The following is a 16,569-nucleotide window of genomic DNA, read 5'->3' as shown; positions in this document are numbered from 1 at the left end:
GTCATTCTTAAAAAAGATAAAGATCCACAAAGAACAGTTGAATGAAAGACAACTGGATGATTTCAGCTTGTTGTATAATATACTACAGTATATTTCTCTATATTTCTCTCTCTTGGTACTTTAAGACATCAGACATAACACTTTGTTGGGTCCACTTAAACAAACTGCAAATGTGAAATGTTAAAGTGACATCAGGGGTTAAATTTGACATGCAAAATATGGCCAAGACATATTTTAGGCATGGTTTTAAAGATAAAAGACCTTTAATGGATGTTTGACCTTATTTGACCTTGAAGAAGAGGTCAGAGCTCTATATTTAGGATCCCGATATATCATTCCCTATTTGCATGTATGTTGTCGATATAAATACTGGCAATTAAAAAACAAAAAAAACATAAGAATGCATTCAAAACCTTTGGAGCTAATTACCTGAGGAATACTGTGAAATGGCTAAATCATTTGGCCTGTTCTTTAAGATCAAGCAAACTCTTGAAACAAAAAACCGTTTTTCTATTCTGCATCTTCACTTTGCATTAAAACAGGAGCAGAGAAGCGATTTCGGCTTTGACGTGTCTGTAAGAGAGGAGGCAAACCACTCACATTTCTTCGAGGGAAGGTCGTGAGGAGCTTGAATTCTTCAAAGGGGTATCCCTTGGAGGCCACAAAGTCAAAGAGAACCTGGAGCTTACAGCTGCCCAGGAAACGCCTTTCCAGAAACTCGCCACTTGGTGTGCGGATTCTCAGCTTGCTGATTTGCTCGCCTGACTCTTCATCGGGCTCTGGAGGCAGGGCCTGCTCCAATGACAAGCGGATTGCCTGAAACAAGAAAAGCCAGCGTTTTTGTTTTTGTCAGTTAAATGCATTAATGAATTTGAAAACACAGATTTGCATACAGGTGTTGGTGAGATGCAGCAGTCAGCACTGCTGCTGCAAGCGTTTTTTTGCCTTCCTTTCATTTAAACAGCAAAGTCAGCGTGATTATTCCAGTGACTTCAGTAAAAATCCGCATCTCGTTCTGTCTGTGTTTACAGTGAACTTAAACCAGAGTATCAACAGTGACGTTGGCAGCGATAAAGATGACGACACGCTTTCCAAGCATATATGAAAGGCAAGCCAAGAAGTTGCTCTCAGAGTTTTACTGCAACACTATTATTTCACATTAATTAAACAATCTTCTTGCCCTAAGAATGTTATTAAATTAGTTGCCCTGTGTCTCACCCTGTTCCCTAAAGCCCGTTGTAGCTCAGAAGGTTGCCAAGTAGCATATCAGTATGCTAAGAGCAGCCAAGTGCTTCATTCTTTCATGCTGCCTTGCTGTTTGCTCTGTCACCCTCTGAAAAAAAACTGTCAAATACCCCTGCAGAAAGTGGAAAACCCTCACTAGTAAGAGGAAGATCTTTGAAGATCTTCTTCATGAGAAGCAATCACTTATTTTACAGACGCTAACGGTGTCTGCGCTAAAGGGCAGGGCTCATGAGTGACGACAACCATTGACCGTCATCTTCCACAGAAAAGCAAATCAAGCCTCCTGAGCTCCAAAAACCATGCTTCAGCTGCTCCCTGGAGCCTTCGTCTCCTTTCTGCTCCTACCCCTCACCTCCTCCTCCCCTGGCTTGTTGTTCCTGTTTGGCCAGCCGGGGAGCATATGCTGTGACAACACGCCCCGGCTTTATTTACACACCATAATGCAATTATATTTCATAAGAGTGTACAACAGTAGCTCATTAGCAGCTTCTGGTGTTGGGTGGGCAGGGTGGAGCGCGTGCTGCTCCGCCATCAGCTCCCTCAGGTACAAGAGCTGAAGCTGAGTTAAAGGGGCCCCTGGGGACAAAGCTAACACATACGCACACACAAATAACAGACAGGAGCGCATGAGGTGATGGACATACAAATGCAGACAGCTAGTCAACCACAGACACAAGCACAAACGCCCACGCGAGTTAGAGGTAGCGTCCCCAAAGCAACCACGAGGCACACGTCTGGTCGAGCTTCGGGCCCAGGAAGCGCCGCACAAATAATCGGGAGCATCTCTCCGTCCATTTACCTGCCTCTCCAGCTCCGCTCGGCTAACCACAGAAAGCAAACAGACGATGAGCAGGAGAAATAGGTGCACCTGACAGCCGCACAACTGTATGCTAAGACCCCCTGACGGAGGTAAATAATAATGCCAGTCCACACAGGCGCATGAAACACACATGCCCTCCACCCCCTCCCGCCCCAACCCCCAGTTCACTGGCTCCCATATTCATCTCCCGTTTCTTCGCACAAAGGCATAAAATCACAGAGAAAGCATTCCCACTAGCATTGTTCCCTCTCCGGTGGTGACTGGTGTTTTTCTTGTGTCTGCAGTTTCTACTGTAAACTCAACCGAAAACTGTAAACAAGCACTAACAAACAAACAAAAAATTATTCCAATTAAAACGGCTCACGTGGTAGGCAACGCCGCGCCTTCCTCGAGGAGATGGATAACTAAGTTGGCACCAGCACAGCGAGGAGTGATAAAAGAACCAGTTGCCGCCATAGACTGTTTAAATAAAGAGCAGCATGTGTGATGTAAATGCTAAAATCCAAGTTACTAATTTCAAACGCGCTCAAGTCCAAAATTCTCTTTTAATTCAACCGAATTATGAGCTGCTGTTGTGGAATAATAGCAAATTTGTTCGGTACGAATTAACTAGTAACTAACTGACACTTTTTTGGCTACCTAGGTTTGCTGTATAATTAGTTTTCACATGTTTGTCTCCAGTTAGGAGAAGAATTCACAACTAGTAATAGTGATTAAATAAAAGGAAAGCAAATTCCCAGTTTTGTTTGTTTGTTAATTAAGTTTTTTTAGTGTATTTGAACCGACATCCATCAGAGCTACAGGTACACAAAACAGGATCACGTTATGATAAAGTTATCCTTTAACAGTTTGGGAAACTTAAGTTGCCATTGTCTCGGTACACCAGCTGCTGCTGCTTCTCATATTTATGGATATCTAGACAGTAGCACAGGAGACACCATGGAAACCTTTGAGCTCGAGCAGAGAAAATTAATATAAGTAGGAAACACAACGCCATCCCGGCTATTGTTGTCGAAAATACACAAGCATGTATGCACTGTTTGATTCGTGGACTACAGTGATATAATTAAGAAGGCCAGGTTCAGGGCTCTTTTGTTGTCGTCTGTTTAACTTAAGTGACAAATCATTTGAGCAAGACGGGTCACCCAATACCTCTCGCTGCCCTCGGGCTCTGACCTGCAGAGCAAACAGCAATCAGCGAGGACTACACTGTATTACAATAGACTATCACGACGCGGGTGCCATCCTCACCGACAATTATTGTTTTCCTGTGTGCGTGACATTGTGTCCGCCGTGCGTGTGTGCGCGCTTGCCCCGTCTTTGCAGACAATAATTGTTTTCCGGAGAATATGTGTGTTTACTTAGGTGTATGTTTGTGCATAGGTCTGTGTACATGAATTGCCTCTTTTATTCACTCGGGTTTGAATATGAGGCTGTGTGCTATATCAGCATAAAAAAAGCTAACCAGGACAATAACTGTGTACACTGAACGTGACATTAATGGGGATCGGCCTTGCTGTAATTAGGATATTTAATTTCTCTGAAATGGCTGTATGCTTGTATACTGACACAACACAGGCTTCACTGACTGGCAGATTCCACCAAAACCACAATTTAATTGAGTTACTATTGAGTAAGCAGAAAAGGGACATAAACAACAGCACAATGGTACAACCCTGCTAAATCATACTACTAGTATGTTAGCTAATAGTAGATTTTCATTTGATCATTTTGAAATGTGTTCCGAGTCCAAAATTCTCTTTTAATTCAACCGAATTATGAGCTGCTGTTGTGGAATAATAGCAAACTTGTTCGGTACGAATTAACTAGTAACTAACTGACACTTTTGGCTACCTAGGTTTGCTGTATAATTAGAATAATTATGGCTGTTGTACTCACCTCCTTCTCCTCCTCCTGCTCCTTTCTCATCTGTTCCAAGCGAAACTGTTCGGCCTCTTCTCTCTCCTGGGCTTCTCTCTGAAAACCCCCCCAAAAAAACCCCATGAACAAATCATTAATTGGATTCATTTCTCACACTGTGTTACTTTGCTTTGACAAACTAACTGACTGATCAACAAAAACTTTGTTCTAGACACGCAAGTTGTAGTCTGCACCAGCACAGCATAATTTAAAGTTAAAATGAGCTGCTCTGTACACACACTGGCTCATTATGATCTCACTGAACAACAATAAGGCGTTTCTTATTATTTATGACACCTCAACTAAACCTAGTAACACAGTAGGAGTAGACTGTACTCTAAACCTGATGTTTGAGGTTCCCTTTGATTTTAATACTATGCTTCAAAAACAACACTTAAGAACTGACAGTGATACACAAAGATAATTGGTGGTCAGAAGTTTATGTACACTCATCAGGGGCATGAATGGATTTGAACTATCCTTTTTCCAGGCTGGAATGACTGCACGCCGTACATCTTTAATGCCTTTCAAAAGCAAGAACTGGGTGCACATTTGAACATACTTTGGATTATCTCTAATCCACACAGGGTCAAATATATACATACATCCCCACTGATATTTAGTTAAATGTCTCTTAGCAAGTTGAAACTCGGCCAGATGCTTTTAGTAGCCATCAACAAGCTTCTGGCATAATTCTGTCTTCTTGGCAGAACTATAGAGTTCATTTAAATTAGCTGGTTTGTTGGCACAGACCCAGCTTTTAAGCATAGTTCACAAATTTTGATTAGGGCTGAGGTTAGGGCTTTGAGTAGATCCTACCAGAAGCTCAATCGGCCATTTCTAAACAACTGCAGATTCCAGATCACTAGAGGAGTTTAAACACCAGCAGCTGCACATATGGACAACCCAGCCGTATTATGACGCAAACCTTTATGGTCAGACAAGAAAAAGACTGAGCTATTTCGCCACAATGGCAAGAGGTATGTTTGGAAGAGTAAAGCTGAGGCTTAAACCGAAGAAGTGTATCAACTATCAAGCATGGTGATGGTAGCATTCTGCTCTGGGGCTGTTTTGCTACCAGTGGTACTGCTACACTGTAAAAAGTGGATGGAACAATGAAGTACTACCTCCAAATTCTTCAACTTCACCTCAAATCAGCAGCTGGACGGGTGTTCCATTAGGACAATGATCCCTGGTTTTGAAAGGGATAAAACAGGCTAACATTAAGCTGCTAGGATGGCTTTCGCAAAGCCCTGATCTCAACCCTATTTAAAATTCGTGGACTAAAAGCTGGGGCTCGGCTGTACCAAGAAAACCAACCAACTTAAATGAACTTCATCAACTCTGCTAAGAAGGGTGGTCAAATATCCATCCATAATTGTGCCAAAAGTTTGTTTATAGTGTCTGGTCAAGGTGTAAGTTGCTAGTGGACATGGTGTATATATTTGAGCCTATATATACACAGACATTTTACCCCATGTGGATTAGAGAAAATACAAATTAAATTCAAAGATGTGCACCCAATTCTTGTTTGTGAAAAACAGTGAATGATGGCACAGCATACAGATGTATGCTGTGCCATCATTCCACCCTGGAAGAGGAACAACTCGCAGGAATCATTAAAAGCACAAACCTACATGACATTCACGCCCATGATAAGTGTATGTCAACTTCTGATCACAACTTCATTATTCTGAAAGTACCTTCTTACGATCAGCCTCTAAAGACAAACGATAGGCCTCGTCCTGTTCTCTCTTCACCATCTCCCTTGCCTCGCGCTCGTCCTGAGTGGAGAGAGAGGAAGAAAGAAAGTCGGTCCCATTAACTAACAGCATAATAAAGGATACACGAGGACAAAACATCTAAGCAGAAGTGCCGGCTGTGGAAGCTAGCAGCAGAAAACAGCATGTCAAGTGCGGCTACATACAAACACCAGGTATGAAAGAGTAGCAACAGAAGGGAATTCATTCTGACTGGGCTGTCATTTACCAGACCCCGAGCCCCTTTTATGTTTCCTCATCTCAGTTTCACCCTCCCTTTTTCTTTTATTCACGCTGCCTCTCTTCCTGTTTGTACAGAGGGAAAGGGACAGGCGGCCTTTCTCTTTCTACCTGCTGTGGCTACAAAGTGTTTTATAAAGACTGGGACTAAATACAAGTGTCCATTGTGTTAACAGTGCACAGCCATTAGTTTTCTATTTTCTGAAGGCCCACGCTGTGTGTCAGCCCGGATATGGCAAAGTAAGCTTATTGTGATGATCAGAGGGCTACTGTGAAACCAGGCAGCGGCTAAGCAAAATGACAGTGTGTATTGTTGCACTGAATTGGAAAATGCAAATATACATTTGTGCTTTTGGGCTATATAATAGATGAACTTTGAAAGGAAACTGTAAAAGAATGGCACAGAGGGACAAAAGCATCAAAAGTGGCTACTTTCAATAGATTGCCCCCGAGTCACGCAAACAAGTCGCACAGTAGTTCATGTTTGATATTCATTTTACATTCATTTGACCTGCTGTTGAATGTTTTCAAACACTTTGAATAACCTAAAGTGAGAAGGCATGAAGGGAAATGTTTATCTGACATGCTCAAACACCATGTGATTTTCAGGGCCTTAACTTTGGAGGAAAAAAGAAACAGATTTTCCACAACTATATCTTGGCTACTGTTCAAGTTGGCAAGACGTGTGCCGTCTTTTAGTCGTGATGATACACTTGGTGTTCAGAAAAGCAAGCTGTCACATATTTAATGTTTGCTCACAAATAACAACTAGTGAAAGACGCTTTATATGGCGGTTTTTGGGTTGTTTTTTTTGCAATTTAATTTTTGGAACCAAGTGGCTGAGCTCTACTTGACAGAGGGCAAATTTTATATCAAATGATTTCCTTTTGGACTGCAATATCAGCTTTTATGCGCACTGTCACTTAACAAACAGAGGGCCCTGGCTTAAATCAGATCCTTTCTGTGGACACTAGTACACCTAACCATGAAACTTGACTCAAATTTATACTCTTTTTATATACAACTCTTCTACCAAATCAGCACAAACTGCACAATAGTTAGTTTTTGGCTAGATTTCATATGAAATGCATGCTTAATGACCTGAAAACGACCTTTAAAAAACAACAACCGTGAAATGCTGACAGATGTAGACCACAAAATTGCATCGAGTAGTCATTTGATTACTAACTACTAAGCTAAAACACAGAAAACCATACAAATGACTGGCGAGTCAGTACGGCTGGTAGAAATCACAATGTGGCCTTCCAGCTGCTCCGATTCCAGACTGACACAAAAGTCGCTGTCAAACAGGAATGTCTGGGTGTCTGTGTTCATGTCTGAGTTTGTCTTTGGAAAGGAGAAAAATGGAAGAAGAAGGACGAGACACAGGGAAAGAATCATATACACCAGCACCCAAAAGCAGGTACCGTGAAAATGAGGTTTGTCAGTGAAAATCTTGAGGTTGATTGTACTAATAATGAATAATTAGTCATATATTACACTTCGTTTTTATAGTGTTTAATTTTGGTAATAGTACTATTCTTTTGGCACACACACAACCACACACACACAGCACCAGCACTAATCCTGTAAAACAAAAAAACCCTAGGATCCAACACTTTACGTACAAACTCTGAATATTTCTTGTTTTAAATCCTATCATTAGTGATTATTTGACGAGCGACTAAGAGTGACAAATCCACAATGAAGCCAGAGCATTACAGACATTATAACAACACAGAGAGAGTAGCTGTCACTCAGCAGGGCGCAGCTCACCTGAGCAAGTCTGACCCTCAGGGTGTGTGTGAAACTCAACTCATTCCTCAGCCACGATTCCCATAACTGAGATGCTATGACTCCCACAATAGCGCTGCTCATTGCTAAAGAGGCTGTTTGGTTGACTTAACTTAATGGCTGAACCTAACACAGCTTGACATCTGTCATCTATAGATACAGTAGTCAAAAAAGAGGCACAGTGTAGTCAGGGCTGACAAAAATCCGTGGAAATAAAACACGCATAAAAGTGGAAAGGGCAGCTACGAAAGATTTCACACAACCAAAACCAAAACTTCTGCGGCATACTAAGAGACTAAACACCAGTGCTGATTAAAATAAAAGTAGGAAACCCGCACTGCTACGATTATTCCAAAATACAAATTACTCTAAAGCTTAGTAATGTGTTATTGTTTTTTATTAATCTGAACGAGTCAGCTTCAAGTCACACAGGTCAGTTTTCAATTAAAGACTTAGCCATAGTAATATTCACATATCATTTACAACAGTTACCATGGCACTCACATGGTTTGGGAATGTCAAAACTAAGCTAAGTAATTAAGTTAAAGGTAACTACAGTGTTTTTCATGTCAAAAGGAATTTGAGTGAACATATGAGATGATAGTTAATAAATTAGTTAAGTTCGTTGTAAGTGACTGATGCATTGTCTCATATTGTTAAGTTTTGTGGGAAGGACACAAAATGCTAGCTCCACCTTATCATTTCTATGGAAGGAATGTTTTAATCATGTTTTAATTACATTTTCTGTTTGGGTAAAAGGAGGTCAACAGATATGTTAGCAGTAGCCAGACTCTAGTTGATAACTAAAGTGGATGAAATGGCTGAATGGTTCTCGAGTCATTATAACAAAGCCATATTTTAACAATGCCTTCTGATGTGCTCTGACATGTTGCAATTTATCGCACAATGTAAAAAGTTGGTTCAGTTACTGGAGCCACTGAGATTAGCCAACTAAAATAAGATTAATGGTAGAAGTTCAATTCAATTTTATTTATACAGCGCCAAATCACAACAACAGTCGCCTCAAGGCGCTGTATATTGTAAGGTAGACCCTACAATAATACATACAGAGAAAAACCCAACAATCATATGACCCTCTATGAGCAAGCACTTTGGTGAAAGTGGGAAGAAAAAACTCCCTTTTAACAGGAAGAAACCTCTGGCGGTCTTCAACTTATCCCAACCAGAAAAGCACGGCTTTATCTTGAAACAATGTCCTTAATGTCAAAAGTGTGACTCTCACAAAAAACTGTATATTTGAGAATTTGGCTGGTATACTTGGAAGTGCTCCCCAGGCCACAGTGCCTCCTTTAAATAAAAATATGAAGTCATCTATATACAGTGGAAACTATAGATCGTAGCAAACTGGTTAGTTTGTCAACAGCAGTTTTGCACAACTTTCCTAGCTACTGTTAAACAGCATTACAAGGAAACACGAGCATATGTTTCCATTTGAAAGAGCAAATGGTCCATAATGAATCAAGTAGTTATTGAAAGAACAAAGAAATAAAGTATTTTCTCCATCTTTAAGGATCAGAGGCTGACGTTTTTGTTTCCTGCGAACAGACTGTCTGAATCCACTCAAGCTTTACCTCGTCTTTAATGTCCTCTTGCTGTTGTGCTGTGAAGATCTCCATTGCTCCCATTAACCTCATCATCAGCTCATCCACTGTTGTATTGCCTGAATTAGAAAAGAAAATCAGAGGGCAATAAAAGTGTTTCTGTTTTCATGATAATTACAGAAAACAGAGTTAATTGTAGGATGAATAAAATGAGAATTACCTTGAATAACATTTAGAACTTCGTTGGATGTGCGTTTCCCCATGACTATGAGGAGCAGGGGGAACTGGTCTGTCTTGTATGTCCGTATGGTCTGTGTCACCACACTGCCAAAATGCCTCGTACACATAGTGAGTAGTCTGGAAGACAAAGAAATTTATCTAATTTGCTTTCCCCCCCAATTTATTTACTTTACCTGCTTGTTCCTTTGGTAATAAGCATATATTTAAGCCTGCAATAAAAACAATTTTAAAGAGCGATAAAGTATTCGCGCACATATTTTCACTGGGAGGTGCGTGCTTTTCAGATTGCAGCACAAAAGAGAAATACACACAACTTGTGGCATTAAAGACTTTAAAACCAATTCTGCATTTTCTTATTCCATCAGGGCGACATGCTATCTCAATTGGAACCACAGACGAATTAGTATTCCTCACCAGACACCCAGAATTGATAGGGCAAGAGAGGATTTCTTATTCCATTACAAAGACAGAACTTTTTAAATTAACATTTCAGAGAGGGAAAAGGGTAGCAGGCAGTCGGAGCCCCGCCAAGCTCCCTGTAAATGTCATAATATTAATGAATTGCTATAGACTGAATGCAAATATAGATTAGCTTTTTCTCCTGCCTTTTAATAAGATCTACTTTAATAACTGCCTGGTAAAATAGAGAGGTAATGGAATGGATGGCGGGACAGCGGGTCAGAGGAAGAAGATAGATAGAGCGGATGCTGTCTGAGAGGGGGTGTAACTCATTAAAAGATGAAGCCAAAGCTGAGGGAGCTACTTGCAGACTTTCCAAACGGTGAAATCGAGTACTTCCAGTCAATAGGACAATAGCAGTAGTAGTAATAATCATGCCAAAACCAGCGAAAGTGCGGACGTTGGACTGAAAGATGAATGAAATGAGCTTTGGAATACAATGCAGACAAAAACTTTTTCCAAATGTTGAACTTTGTGTGACCCACACCTTGCAATGAAAAACGTGGGTACCCTAAATCTTAGATCATTTTGTTCTGACATTTGTCCCTGTTCAGACCTCAACCCAGCCACAATATAACAAAAGCTCACAGGGAAACTCTAACCTGTAATGAAAGGCCAGGGAACAATGGACACTAACTTGAAGGGTAACCCAATCTTAAACCTCTAATCAAGCGCAGCCTAACCTGCTTTGGTTTCTAACTCTAAACTAAGGAAGTCAGTTCAGCACAATGATGATCATAATCACAACAACATAAAAACAGCACAATCTCAAAACACAACTTACATGTACTTTGTAACCACTATCGTTCAGGGTAAGACGGACATCGAAACTAGGAAACAGGAAGAACTATGAAGCACTTATGGAATTACGTAAAGAACAATAAGTATGGCCACAACACTTAATGTCAGGAGGAAGTCACTCCAGGAAATAAGCTGCACAGTTCGGCCTGTCTCATCTAGCCCTAATATAACATGGTAACCTGCGGCCTTTAAAAACCTTTAGGGGTAACTAAATGCAGAAGAAACACCTGCATGGAATTTGCAACTACCATTAAATGCTTTGGTGGCTAATGTGACTGACAGCTTCTAATTTGTTGCCCATCCCAGCTTATTTTCTCACTGCCGATCCCGACAGCTATAACAGTAAATGTTTTCCTGGACTGTCAGCTTGCACTTCTTCAAATCAAACTGATGCACTAAGATGCGAGTAGACCGGTTAGACCTGGCGTCTGCTCCACTGAGCAGCTGATGAGTCAGGGTAGTACAGTAGCACTGCAGGGAATATTTTTGCCAGCCACCTGTACGTGTGCAGTATGGGAACCGGATGCTCCGATAGCTCACTGTGTCATACACACTTTGTTTCAGAGTGAACATGGACATGTTTTGATTTGAAAGTGACATTTTGTTCTCCCACCAAACGAGTTATGTTTTCAGGGAAGACTATGTCAAGAGAAGAAGTCGAGTGTACAGAACAGGTCCGCACAACGGTCTGTTCCCGCCTTGAGCAGTTAAGACACAAGTTTACACTTAAAGGCTATTAATAAGATCGCCTGTATTGCTATAGACCAAACAGGTAATCGCATTAGACTGCCAGGTCTGTATAATGTTTAAAACGCTAAATCTAGTGTCAACATAAGGTCACTTTAGTGCATATTCTTACACTGTAATGTATTATGAGAACGTGCACACAACACAAATAATCGACTTTCAATGTGTTTATTTACTTACATGTGCAATGACAGTATACTGCCTGGGCGATATATCAGATTCATTTCCCACGAGTGACAATTACACTGGCATCCAATCACCAGCACTGCATTTATGCATAATTAATCATTTAACTGGTAGGCCTGTGAGAATAGATTAAGCTAAGCAACAGGCACATTCCAATATCAGCAGGTTTATCACTCGCTCACAGACACACACAAATGCACGCACACATAATCAGGATACCTTTCTAACAGCTTGTGTGACTGATGCCAATCACCAGTCACTTTAGATCAGCTAAAGAGCGTGAGAATGCCGACCAGCAGTTGGATGTGTGAGCAAGTTAGTGCGCACATGTGCATGCATGCGTTAGCAGCAAAGCTGCGACTAGCTGTGTGTGATGAAAAGCTCCAGATGTTGCCTCCTTTTTAACGTGCAATAAAAAGGCCCAGCTGGGGCAAAAAGCAAAGGAGGCCAATGGGAGAGAAAGGAGTGCGGAATGAGGAAAGGAGGGAGTTTCCTTAAAAGAAATAATGGAGAGGTGAGGTCAGGGTGCGAGTCTTTCTCAATGACTGCTACCAGAGGGCAGGCTTAACTCTGGAGGTTCAGGGTAGAGTGAGAGAGCTGAGGTAGCTGATTAAATAGAAGAGAAATAAAGAAATATCAGAAAGGAAACAAGTAAAATATGTAGTATAAAGATGAAGGGAAGGATGAAATACATGAAGCATTCCTTATTTACAATGTGAAACAAATTGGTTCAAATTTACCTAAACTTCTCCTCTGTTTAACACTTGAACCTGCAAGAGATCTAATAGTCTGTTAAAAATATACATCTCACTCACTGAACCAATGTAATAAACAGGTGTTGTTGTAAAATACCAACACAGGGTGCTGGAGCTAAGCTAGGACTTTCAGGATAAATTGGAGAGATAGAGATGTTTGGACTCCAACGGAGTCCTTCATCTCCCACTGACCCTCTATTCAGACAGTTTGGTCAAGATTGCCCAATCAGGGGCCTCACCATGCAAACACAACGCCTTTTGTTAGCATGCAACCTCCAAGCTTCAAAAAGAGAATGAGGCTGAAGAGAGAATGAGAAGAAAGAGATACAGAGTACGAGTAATGGAGTGAAAGATGAATGCCAGCAATTACGGATGTGTCAAACCGATTTTTAAACACTGTTCATTTGCCAGATAGGATTCCACCTACACTAGCATTTCTGGATTATTATCTAAACGCTACCCAAAATATGCAGGATTCACTCTCTAAAGTCCAAGATTTTCTTACTTCACACACACACACACACACACACACACACACACACACACACACACACACACACACACACACACACACACACACACACACACACACACACACACAAAACTGCAGGATGGGGCAAGGCACGACTGAAAACTAAATTTACTTTCTCTAAGAAAACTATTCAGAACAATAATGCGGGGACAAGATAGTAGCATGCAACAGACTGCTTCCCAACCAGAGGACTCTGACAGCTCACAAAGCCCTCAGCTCATGATCAAGCTTCTCTCCTGCTGAAATACATTCAATATCCTCTTTATTAGATACACCTCAGTATTTATGCAAACAGTCGGCTCCTGCAGACAGTAAGTCACATATAAATAAAACATAAGGATTAAGGATGCAGTCAGGGCTTAAAGGTTCTCTTATTGCATTACTAAACTTTACAGCTGGCTAAAGCAATTCTAAATACAGCATGATTCTGATAGATTACTGGATCTTCAGAGAATTAATTCAGTGTTTAAAACCTTAGTTTTTTTTATTACCGTTTAGCCATCATTCTCACTGACCAAACTGTTTTCTCCCCCAGCTATAGCATCACAGTCAGATTTGGCAACCAGAAAACACTGCCAGATTTAGCTTTGCAACAGAATTCACGTGTAGCTGCAGTTTCCACAATTTAAATATTTGATCCGACAACTCAAAGATCGTAAGATTAGCTTAAAACTTTATTTACACAAATGAATTATGCAAAAATGGACTCATTAAACAATAGGATTCTTGGAATAAGATACGTCTTCAATCGCACTCCAAGCGTGCTGGTCAACTGACACTGTACCTGGATTTGTTAGCTTCTTTAGTGACATCCCATGCCCATGTGATGAAGTTCTGGCTCAGGTAGGAGACGATAGAGTCAGCGCACATCATTTGGGAGCAGAAGACATTGCTGAGAACACTGTCATCATTGTGGAGGTAGATAGCCAGCAGCTTTCTCTGTGGAGAGAAACAGTTTGAAAATCAGAGTGGGAGAAGAAGGCATGAGCAAACTGCACCTCTTACTGTGCTAGGACATTTGGTAAGGCAAGGGGTCACTGCAGCTGATCCTTTATTTTTGTCTTCAATCAGTTGTTCAGTGGCTAATAGGTGGAACCAAACACCAAAGTATACAGTTGACTTTGTGGAAGAAGTTTGACTAGCTAAAACTCATCACTCCCCAATATAATAAATGTCATATCTGTGATCGGTGCTGCTCTGTCAGCCATGCACTAGGCGTCTCATTATTGGAGAGACATGTCCATATTACATGAACATAACATGACCACCGGCAGAGAGGACTGGGCGCAGAGCTAGCAGGACTCCTAAAGACCACGGTAGGACCACAACTGGCAAAAAAGCAAATACCACGCAAAATAAAATGGAGAGCGGTGTAAATAAAACTTTGCTTGGAGGCGACAAAGATATGGAGAAAACAAAACAGACAAATCACTCTATTTATTTTACACCAAATGCCAGCAGCCTGTTCAGGTTAGTAGCGGCAGGGCCAGACAATATTGACGAAGCTCCAAATCCAAGGATATTGACACCATCATATAAGCCTGGTAGATTCTCCCTACTGACAATCTAATTAAAAAACAAACACACCCACAAACATAAAAGGTTCCAGGGGACAATGTTGGAAATAATGCTCTTTAAATTACATGTCACTTCTCTTGCTATAAAAGAACAAATAAGAAAAACTCGCACTCTCTGCTTAGTTCATTTTTACCCACGGCTGTGAGAGGGGAGTTAAGGGGTCTGTTCCTCGGGAACAGTAATCTAGGCTACGTGCGCCAAAAAACGAAAAATCTACACAGGGCGTAAAACGTGAGGAGAAGTGAAAGAAGAAGTTGTGCTATACTGTGGCCTGTGTAGAATAGGAACGGGAGAGCACTGCTGTGTTTGCTCAACGATTAGTGCTTTAGAATAATCTCCAGGGCTCCTAGAGAGAAGGAGCTGGGGACTCATTCACTAGGCCGATTCAACAGCCTGAAAAGATTAAACACTCATGCTGAGAAGACAAGCAAATTCAGTCTTGAGAGAGGAATGAGTGTGAGGAGAGGGAGAGTTTTACAGCGTGAAAAAAAACAAAAAAAAAAAAACAACAAAAAAACAAAACCCCGATACACACTCGAACGCCGACGTCGCCAACACACACGCACAGATGTGCAAACTTAACTCCGCTGCCCGCGAGTAACGGGACTCATGCTCGCACACATGCATGCTCAATTAGAGCAAGTGTAAAGACTAATCAAAGTGGGCATTTTGGCAAACTGAACTCCTTCATCTTAGTTAAACTGTCCGTACCCCTCTGTTCCCTCTCCGCTTTCAACTCAGATCTTTTGTATTGCCTGTCTTAGCGGGGAGGAGCAAATCCCTCAGTTCAGCTAAATTACTAGGTCCAACCTGAGCTAGATAGTGACCCCATAGCCCTTCCTCACACCTGTTCACCTAAAGCTAAGCTTGCTTTGAGGCTGTGAGAGAAACAAAAGAGTTCACACACTGTAGAATAGCGTTGCGCTTCATTTGCTGTTTAATCAGTGCACCTCTTTCTTGGAAGACGGCCCAGCAGAAAGTTTGAAAATATGAAATATTTGTGTCTATAAATATGAAAAAAGCAAAACTTCCCCGTCTTGAATTGAATGTGTTCTCGTGTTGTTTTTTGTCATAAAACATGCAGGTTTTTTATGTTTCACTTTTCCTTTTTAATTAATTGCTGCACTTGCCTTTTTTCAGATTAGACCTTTTTTTTCTTTTAGGGATGTGGATTACCATGTGTGAATATGAAGAGCAGGTTTTTCTTTTTTATTTGTTCGTTGTTTAAAAAAAAAAGGGATTCTTTATTTCAAATTCTTAAGATAAAAGTGCATGTATGCAAATAGAACAAAAATAATTTCTGATAAAACACAATGATGTTAATAATAAAACCCATTTGCTGTTAGAAATCACCTGAAAAGGGGTGTAAGTGGATCAGGCTCATATCCCACTCCAAATCTGCCCGTATTATAAATGACCAATTATAAGCACCTCAAGAATGCTGCTTCTTCTACTCACATAGTATTCTAACTAAGCCAGTAACAGGAGTATTTACGTTTACACAAACGGGACTTCCAAAATGTTTTTTTAATAATGAGCAGCATCTCCTACCCTGGGATGTAAATAATATAATATGTGGTCTGGGCTGACAGATGAACACAATTTATTAATTTACTCAAGTTCTATTAAAGGTGGACTCGTCCTTCATTATGAGGATAAAAAGTGAATTTAATATGTGATCTGTCACATATTAAAAAGGCTTTATTTGCAGACTAACTTATATAGTTTACACATGGAGATAATGAAGTTGTCAGCTCAGGCGAATGAAACTGCGAGCAACAGACACCAATGTGTGTGCAGAGCGCTCTGTGATTTACGCACACTGTACAGTTCTTACTTTCATTTTTAGTCCAGCTTCAATTCACCTTTTCTGCAAAAAGTGTCTGCACAGGGGTTAAAATAAAAAAAAAGAAAATGTGCCTTTATGCCC

The 16,569-nt window shown here is 40.8% G+C and overlaps 1 protein-coding gene across 1 annotated transcript in view; it reads right to left on the bottom strand.

Moving 5' to 3' along the window:
- Positions 1 to 16,569, bottom strand: part of faf1 (Fas (TNFRSF6) associated factor 1) — a 64,462-nt gene that overhangs the window by 8,246 nt on the left and 39,647 nt on the right. The window contains exons 13-18 of the mRNA XM_063467113.1: positions 13,846 to 14,000; positions 9,562 to 9,698; positions 9,372 to 9,460; positions 5,689 to 5,769; positions 3,965 to 4,042; positions 601 to 816 (exon numbers count right to left, since the gene is read on the bottom strand). Coding sequence (XP_063323183.1) covers positions 601 to 816; positions 3,965 to 4,042; positions 5,689 to 5,769; positions 9,372 to 9,460; positions 9,562 to 9,698; positions 13,846 to 14,000 — 756 coding nt within the window. The remainder of the gene's footprint in view (positions 1 to 600; positions 817 to 3,964; positions 4,043 to 5,688; positions 5,770 to 9,371; positions 9,461 to 9,561; positions 9,699 to 13,845; positions 14,001 to 16,569) is intronic.

The sequence above is a fragment of the Pelmatolapia mariae genome, linkage group LG23 (genome assembly GCF_036321145.2).
Source record: "Pelmatolapia mariae isolate MD_Pm_ZW linkage group LG23, Pm_UMD_F_2, whole genome shotgun sequence".
Lineage (NCBI taxonomy): Eukaryota > Metazoa > Chordata > Actinopteri > Cichliformes > Cichlidae > Pelmatolapia > Pelmatolapia mariae.
The sequence above is the reverse complement of the archived record's forward strand: the minus strand, read 5'-3'. Positions and strand labels throughout refer to the sequence as shown.